Source organism: Gobius niger, assembly GCF_951799975.1.
Source record: "Gobius niger genome assembly, chromosome: 22".
Classification (NCBI taxonomy): domain Eukaryota; kingdom Metazoa; phylum Chordata; class Actinopteri; order Gobiiformes; family Gobiidae; genus Gobius; species Gobius niger.
The window spans coordinates 1,849,777-1,858,608 of NC_136873.1; the positions used below are offsets into that span (position 1 = coordinate 1,849,777).

Below are 8,832 nucleotides of genomic sequence, written 5' to 3' on the forward strand. Positions count from 1 at the left end.
TCAGTTATGAATGGATTGTTGTACAACCGTTTTTGGAATCTGGCTTTGTGGTTTTTCCAACAGATTTCGCAAATGCCATAAGACTGGCTATTGGGCGTTTAACGGAGCATTGCAGGAACAGTAACATTTGAGACAAGCCCCACGCATTTCAGGACATGTTTCCAGAGGATAAACACTGATTCAGTTGGAGTTTTTATATCGACTAAATAAATAAAAGCAGGTGGACCGACCGTAGTATGTGGGAACTCTTTATTTAGAATTGTCACATTCTATCAACAGGAATCATAAAACCAGACGTGTTGTACAGGAATCGAGGCAGTCCCATCACCTCTGCTCTTCTCAAATATACACAGGGACATAAATATCAAACTGCAGGGCTCCGGTGGGGGGTGTTACTCTGTGAGGCCCAGCTTCTTCTTGAGGGACTCTGGCATCTCCGGGGGAGGGGGGCGGGGCAGGCGGAAATACACCTTCACCGAGTCGTAGATGAACCACTGCAGTGCGGTCAGGGTACCGATCATGATGATACGGGCCACCAGACCCTTCCACACACCTGGGCACAAAACAGACAAGTCAACAATCTTTCTCAGGACAAGAACAATGAGTCACAGTAGTGAACAAGCCGAGCGCTAAAGCAGTGGATGTGGAGCCAGTCTCAGTGCTGTCACCTTTGATTCTAGATTTAAACACTTTTCAATAAAGCACTTTTCTAATACACAACTTCAAAGTGCTCTGCTCAAGTTGTGTCATTTCAAAGTACATCCAGTGCTCTGTGTGCACTGCAGGTAAAGGTACAGGCCAAGACAGGGACAAGAAAGAGCGATACTGGAGACATTTCTGCGCCAACATGTAGAAGAGATGATAGCATGGTTTGAAATTCCCTCTATAATATTGTTTTTAAACAAGATTGACAAGTGCAATGAGATAGCTTCCCAACATGGAAATGTATTTAAAAATGAACAAAAACAAGGCAGGGCTGAGAGTGATCCAATTCAGTGGCCCTCAGTAAAGTGTGCCTTGAGACTGTTGAGTGGTTAATAAGAGTGAGGTACAGACCTCTGGGGCCCAGTTTCTTGAGGACCTGGACGGCCGTGCTGCCGCTCTCCTTGTTCAGCACAGACACCACAGAGTCAGCAGGGTGTGACACGATGGCACAGAACACACCAGCTGCAAACACAGAAGAGTGTGAGGTGAAATAAATGCATGTGGAAAGGAGTCCAATAATACCATTATGAAGAATGCACATACCGATGTAGCCAGCAACGAAGGTGACCACCAACTGCTCACCCTTGGAGCATTCGCTGCGAGGCTTGGGCACTGCGTACTTGTAGAGGAGCTCTACTGTGCGCTCAAAACAGGCGAACTTCATCATGGTGTAGGGGATCTGCCGCATCCACAAGGGCACCACGCCTTTGTAGAAACTGACAAAACACAGGTTAGAACATAGAACACCGTCTGTGTTAGAATCAAGAGCACTACGGGGCTACATAGTGTCCGTCTCCCAGACTAGCCCCACAGGTGTGTCCTGTCTCTGGGACAGGGGCCTGTGGGGCACGGGCTGGGGGACAGGTGGACTGTTCTCACACGCCAATGACTCAAGCACCTCCGACTGTACAGCACAGGCTGCTGAGGCCCATGTCAGGGCCTCCAGAGGTGGATCTAAGGAGCGTGTCTCACAAACATGAAGCTGACTTACGCCCACAGCCCCTCCTCGGCGAACATCTTGGGGGCGGCCTGTCTCAGGGTGTTGGCGTAACCAGGCTGGGTCTGCACACGCACTTTGACAGCCTCCATTGGAGCCAGAGCAATGTCTGCAAAGAACTCTGCGCTGGCTGATGCAGCCAGGTACAGGGAGGTCCTCCAGAGGTAGGTATTCTCCTGAAATTACAGGAAAGGTGTTCAGAGAGTGCAGTCAACATTGGGGGGTGGGGCTTTGGGGCTCCATATGTAGCAGAGTTTACACTATTGTAATCTATTAGGATACACATCACAGGTTAGGAGTTGTTTAAACCTCAATATCTCAGATATTTGAGATCATGGATGAGGAAAAACGCTTTATTCGGAATATATGGATGTATGAGGCCTAAGGCTGCGTACCGCTAAATTATACCAATTACTACACGAGTACCACTGGTATTCAAAGAAATAATCAGATACCAAACTTGAATAAATTAGCATTAACTTTTGGTTTCATGGTCCTAGATAACAAATGTAGGATAGGAATCAAAGTATCATATAGGTATCAAACGGGAACCGTTTAAGCACCAATTAAAAAAAAAAAAAAAGTATAGATGGTGAGTCTAACCGTTGTGTACTATTAAAAAAAAAAAAACTTCCTGATGTAATGTCTGTTAGTTAATGATTTTTTAATTAAAACTTTTTGTGCATAAGTGCAAAAATGAGATTTATTTATTTATTTTTTTGGTTTATGTAAAATGCTGCCAGCATTTTATATTTCAACTTATGTCTCCTTAAACAGCCCATTGATTTCCATTATAAGTGCACTTATTGAAAGCTCAGACTGTCGAGACACCTGACAACTCCATGGACATTTTTTTAAGCTTAGGTATTGTGTTGTGAAATACCAAATGTAATATGACATCGACTAAAGCCTGAGATTGAGTAGCCAAATTTACCATCCACTACTGACACTGACACACACACGCACCTAAACAGAGTGAAGTGTTATCCGTCTCCCAGACTTGTCCCACAGGTGTGTCCTGTCTCTGGGACAGGGGCCTGTGGGGCGCGGGCTGGGGGACAGGTGGACTGTTCTCACACGCCAATGACTCAAGCACCTCCGACTGTACAGCACAGGCTGCTGAGGCCCATGTCAGGGCCTCCAGAGGTGGATCTAAGGAGCGTGTCTCTCACACTCACACGAGTATCGGGGTTTAAGAGTTGCACTCACCTCTCCCAGCAAGTCGCTGTAGAAGACTTTGAACACTTCGTAGAAGCCAAACTTGCACAGGCCTTGCATGGAGTAGCCGATGAAGGTGGGAGCCCAGCCCTTAGCGAGACCTCTGACGCCATCTTCTCTAATGGTCACTCTAAAGCCATTTCCAATGCTCTTGTACTTGTCTGGGTCGACCTGACATGAAGAAGAACAGTCAAACACAAAGCAGCAGAGGACGTGCGTTTTTAAAAGACATTTGCCCCCTGTGTATGGAACAACTAGGGCTGGGCAGTATGTTTTTCATTACTATGGATACAGCATTTTCTATTGTGATTCATGAACACACACCTGTGAACTAACATAAAATGAACGCTCTTTCTCAAGCCCCTTTATCACACAAAAACTGTCCATTTCCCAACTCCAAAACCCAGATGCTAGCACTACCACAGAATTAGCTATAGGCCTAAGACCTATTCTGATTGAACCAAGTTGAGGTTGCCAATTCTATTCACTTTTTAAATTGCCCAGCCTTAGGAACAACAATACTGCATGCACATGGGACATCTACAGTGCATTGAACCTAAGCTTCCTGTACGTAATCTGAGCTCACACTTTACTACTAGGTACTAATGTTAGCATCAAAGGGTGAATCCAGGCTGGAGGCAGCTCCGTACAAACCTGCAGGCGGCACTTGACCAGGTCCAGGGGCACCACTGCTGTGTGAGTGATGCCGCAGCTCAGGATGCCCCCGAAGCCGCACAGGGCATAGTACTTTGACGAACCAAACTCACAGCTCACATCCTCTGGAGGGACAGCATGCAACATGCAGGAAACATGCGACACAGGACAATCATTAGGCCACTGTCCCCAGGAAGAGGCAGGGGGCGCTCTCCCTGGAGACAGTGGCACCGTTACATCCACCTTCATTGGAACAGATCAGAACAACACCATGATTAGAGTTAAAGACCAGGACCCACAGCTGCTGTACGACTGGTGTGAATCACTCAACTTTACTTTTTAGATTTGAATCATGCTTCTCATCAACTCAGAACTACAGCAGCAGGGGTATTTTTCTGTCCGCCACACAGGCGGAGAGAAAACAGGTCTCAGATTATTGTTCAACATTATATTCTTGCATCTTTGTACAGGTTTAAGAATCATGATTGGCTCAATCAAGGTCCGGAAAGTCCAAACGGCTGTTACAAATTCATACCGTGTATAAATAAGTTCACCACAACACAACTTAAAAGACCATGCAAATTGGTGCATTAAAAAAAATAATAATAATGGAGTTATTGAGGGTTGATGAGGCACGTCGGGACAAATACGGCTCAGGCACAGGGCGGGCACAGACCTGCAATCGGCATTTGACCAGATCGAGCGGCACTACGGCTGTGTGTGTGGTGCCACAGCTCAGGATACCACCGAACCCACACAGGATGAAATACTTCTGAGAGCCGAACTCACAACTGTCGCCCTCTGAAGAGACATAGGGACAGCCACAGGTTTCCTCAGCGGCTCTTAGCACGTTTGGGTCAAAACAAGTCATTAAAACCACTATGCTGCTTCAAAAGATTACAGTAAACATCTAATAATTTCACAAATACGTATGCTTGAGCACATTAGAAGTGACATACTGCAGCAGAAAATATCAAGATTTCTATTTTTCTAAAATCAGAACATTTCCACTTGTCTTGTGTAGCACAGTTAAAGGAATAGGCCACCGTTTTTATATACTAAGATATGTTCTTACCTCACTTTAGTCGAGTTAATATATCCCCGTCTGGTCATTGTCCGCGCGCTCTGTCACGCAAACGGAGCACATACGCAGCCTCTCCCATATGTGACATAGCTCCGAAAAAGCTCACGATAGAAGCTACCAAGCTCTTCCACGTGTTCCCTATTTAAATAAAGTTACGTGAAGTGTTTTCATGCGAAGTATATTTACACAGAAATGTAACGTGTCGATTTTATAAGCAAATAAAAAGGGGGACTATATTGTGAGGCGTAATGATACGAGGAGTAAAACGTCCGCGCAGTAACTCCTAAAGGTTATTGACGGAAGTGAGCAGGGGAAGTCTTTAGGAGTTACTACGCGGACGCTTTACTCCTCGTATCATTACGCCTCACAATATAGTCCCCCTTTTTATTTGCTTATAAAATCGACACGTTACATTTCTGTGTAAATATACTTCGCATGAAAACACTTCACGTAACTTTATTTAAATAGGGAACACGTGGAAGAGCTTGGTAGCTTCTATCGTGAGCTTTTTCGGAGCTATGTCACATATGGGAGAGGCTGCGTATGTGCTCCGTTTGCGTGACAGAGCGCGCGGACAATGACCAGACGGGGATATATTAACTCGACTAAAGTGAGGTAAGAACATATCTTAGTATATAAAAACGGTGGCCTATTCCTTTAAGACTTTCCACCATCAGGTGGATCAGGTTCTGCTTGTTGTACCCAAGACAAAGGGAAAACAGACTTAACTCTGGACTTTAACGTCTAGATGATTCAGTGCAGACTGTACTCTGTCCTTTTGTTTTTGCACTTACTTGTTTTGAATGTATTAATTTAATGAAGTCATTTAATTAGATTATCCCAAACTTAACAGCAACATAACCCGTCAGGCACGCTTTACGACGCTTACAAATTATTGAAAATTTGAAATGATATTAAGCGTTGGCACTTGAGTCATGCATTTTCAATCTCATACGTACGTTTTAGGTCAACATTAGATTAGGTTTGCTTTGCTTGTTTCAAAATCCAGATTGAAGCCACATTTGAAACATGTCCAGGAGCTTTAATATTTGAGAGTAGGGCTGAGCAATAAATCGAATTTTAGCTTTATGTGGTAGAAAAATTTGAAAAAATACCATTTCCTTTCATAGCCAAACGAATAATCGGAAAAATAATCGGTAGCTTACTCTATAACCAAAATAACCATTAGTAGAAGCCCTGATTTATACTTCCAAATTAATTTGTAGTCTTTGCAATTTGATAACTGCAACCACTCAACGTGCAATTTTAATCCGGTTACATGCAATACTGCAGTATTATAGTAATGGTTTTGAATGGGGTTTTGCACGAGGACATAATGTTCTGAGTGGTCTTCAGCTGCAGCTGGCACAAAGTCAGTTATGGCTTGAACAAACTCTGCATAGTTCAAGTGGGAAATGACTTTATTTTGAAAGACAGACACTGCAGAGGACAAGCTCTGACTCACTAAAACTACATGGTCATTTGAAAAGGTAGTTTGCCCTTCCATGCCCTCCACAGGCCTAAGGGGCAGCCAGGCCCTGTCCAAGTATATGACACCACTGCAGCAGGTCATGGGGTTAAATGGTGTCTACCAGCTGCAGATAGTAGATAGTCATGATGTGGAGTGCATGATGTGGAGATACACTAGATCAAACAGAGCAAACGCAGTCACCCTCCGGAAGGCTATGCTAACAGCGGCTAATGTTAGCGCCCATCTTGCCCTGACTGTCGGCTGCTGGCTTACCGGTGGCTGCGGCTGCTAGCCTCCTGGGCCGCTGTGTGTGGTGGACCTGCTGGGGCTCTTCCACCTTCTGGAGGGAGAAGAGCGGGGCGCTGAACGGGTTGCCCCGGGCCAGCTGCGTCAGAGTGCTCGGGTACATGGCGCTGGCCTGTAGAGCTGCGACAGAGATACTGGTTAGTAAAGTGCGTTAGCTGAAGGTCTGCCCTACCGTGCCAAGGACTGCACTGGGCTCGCATTACCGAGAGGCTGGGATATGTTCAGCTCACGTTTAATGCCAACCCCACGTGCGTGCATTGCCCTGAAAGATGAAGTGCTCTGAAGCTACTGCAGCAGAGCTAGTGCTAACAGGCTAATTTGACCGCGTCAAGGTGGAATGACTTGTTTGAGATCGGCGAACACTTAAACGTGCTCGTAATAAAAGAACGCCAAATGTGAAAACCTTATAATGCGCATCTAAGCTCCTTCGTATTGTTTTTTGTTTGGATTGGCGGAGAAAAACGCACTTACTCTGGGACAGTGTAAGATGGCGCCTCGCTCAGGCTCAGCCGGTTGCAGAGAGGCAGATGACCTCGCGGAGCGTAAAGTATCTTTTGTTTACGTCACTGCTGCAGCCACTTCCGCGGTTTTGGCCAATCAAAGAACACCTGTCGCGGTGCGTCCAATCAGATGGTCGGAGGAGGAGCACAGGGAAGTGGGCGTATCAGTGTTTCCTCTGAGCGGTGGTTGGCTGTGGGTTAGTGCTAGATCTGTGAAAACGTGAGATATCATGACACAAATTAAGGTTATGGCCAGGGAAATGGTTAATCTCTTAACTCCCGCCTGAACCGAGAGGATCTTTATCCTCACGTCATCAGATTTTTTTTCCAACATTTTTTTGTTGGGTATTCAACTAATTTTTGTAACTTTTTGTCATTTTTTATCACATTTTTGTCATTTTTTGTCAATTTTTAATAATTTTTTTGTCACTTTTTTGTCGCATTTTTGTAATTTTTTTGTAATTTTTTTGTAATTTTTTATCACATTTTTGTCATTTTTTTTGTCATTTTTTTGTCAATTTTTAATCCATTTTTTGTCACATTTTTGACAATTTTTTATCAATTTTTCATCAATTTTTTGTAATTTTTTTGTCACATTTTTGTCATTTTTTCGTGAATTTTTTGTCAATTTCTTGTGACATTTTTGCCACTTTTTCATACATTTTTCGTCACTTTTTTGTCACATTTCCATCATTGTTTTATTGCTATTTTCACAGCTTTTTTCCAGAAGCTTTTGGACTGGGGTAAAGCCAAACTGAAGAAAATGTGCTCGGTTCAGGTGGGAGTTAAGGGGCTAACTTTAAGGATTAGGATTATTTGTATTTTTAGACAAACAAGCTCATAGATCTAAACAAACTCACAGCAGACCGTCCCTCCGGAGCATACGATCTAGCACTAACCTTGGCTGTGTTGGCACTGTCCTCTGGGTGGAGGTGTGGTGTTTCTGCTGCACCTCCGCTGGGTGTCCGGTGGTCCAGTTTGTGCTTTTGTGCTTTCATTTTAGAAACTTATGGATAATTTGCTGCTGTAGCTTTATCAAACAGCCGTTGAGATAAAATAACACTAAAGGGAAATGTGACGGCTCATCTGGATTATTACTTTGTTTTTGTTTTTTCATCTTAAATGTTTTTGTTTGGACACTATACAGCAGGGGTGTCCAAAGTGCGGCCCGGGGGCCAAATGCGGCCCTCAGATCAATTCATGGTGGCCCTCGGGCTCTTGCTGTATCGGTACACATCACCAGAGATGGACCTTTGTTATCTGAAATGTAATAATTCTAGACAATTCTAACCGATTTTGTTGTGAGACTGAGCTGCATGAAGGTTTTTAGCTGAAATAAAGGTGTGGGGCACAATTTAAACCTCTGCTAGTCCAAGGTTTTGCGGCACTAACTACCGATCTACGGCCCTTCACCCCGTGTACGCTTCAATATGCGGCCCTCCATGAAAAAAGTTTGGACACCCCTGCTATACACACTATATACACACTATACACTCCACCAATTACCTTAAAGAAGAAGAACAGCTGTTGGTGATGTCACTTCTCCTTCCCCCGGGTAAGGACTGTCGAATTGGACAAATGTTGCTGAAGCTCTAGTTCACTAACTGCACAGAGATCGAACAGTCGACCCCATGAAAGGCTAAGGTTTAGTTTGCTAGTGTTAGTACTTAGAGGCTATAATTTGATGGTTTCAGACGCAGCCTAAACATTACTGAGAGGCCTCTGAGACCAAAGCTGGATATGAAATCTACAGTATTAGGGGAGACCAGGGCTATTTGACTCGCAGGGTAATTTGTTAAATAGCTTTTTATAGCCACACTAGAGGGCGCTGTACGCTGGTAGTATCGGAGTTACGTTTGGGCCAGAATCATGGGGAGAGAGCTGGTCTGCCCCTTTA

The 8,832-nt window shown here is 44.4% G+C and overlaps 1 protein-coding gene across 2 annotated transcripts; it reads right to left on the reverse strand.

The window, feature by feature from the left end:
• Positions 1–234: 234 nt before the first annotated feature.
• Positions 235–7,034, reverse strand: LOC306981331 (solute carrier family 25 member 3-like). Of its 2 annotated transcripts, none has more exons than XM_079580911.1 (8): positions 6,907–7,034; positions 6,403–6,555; positions 3,575–3,699; positions 2,912–3,091; positions 1,697–1,878; positions 1,249–1,421; positions 1,057–1,167; positions 235–553 (listed from the first exon to the last, which is right to left on the reverse strand). In XM_079580911.1, exons 2-8 carry the CDS (start codon positions 6,536–6,538, stop codon positions 393–395), a joined length of 1,068 nt encoding a protein of 355 aa, XP_079437037.1. In that variant the 5' UTR covers positions 6,539–6,555; positions 6,907–7,034; the 3' UTR covers positions 235–392. The 2 variants fall into 2 exon arrangements, with proteins under 2 accessions (XP_079437037.1, XP_079437036.1); XM_079580910.1 differs by lacking the exon at positions 3,575–3,699 and adding an exon at positions 4,251–4,375.
• Positions 7,035–8,832: the final 1,798 nt, after the last annotated feature.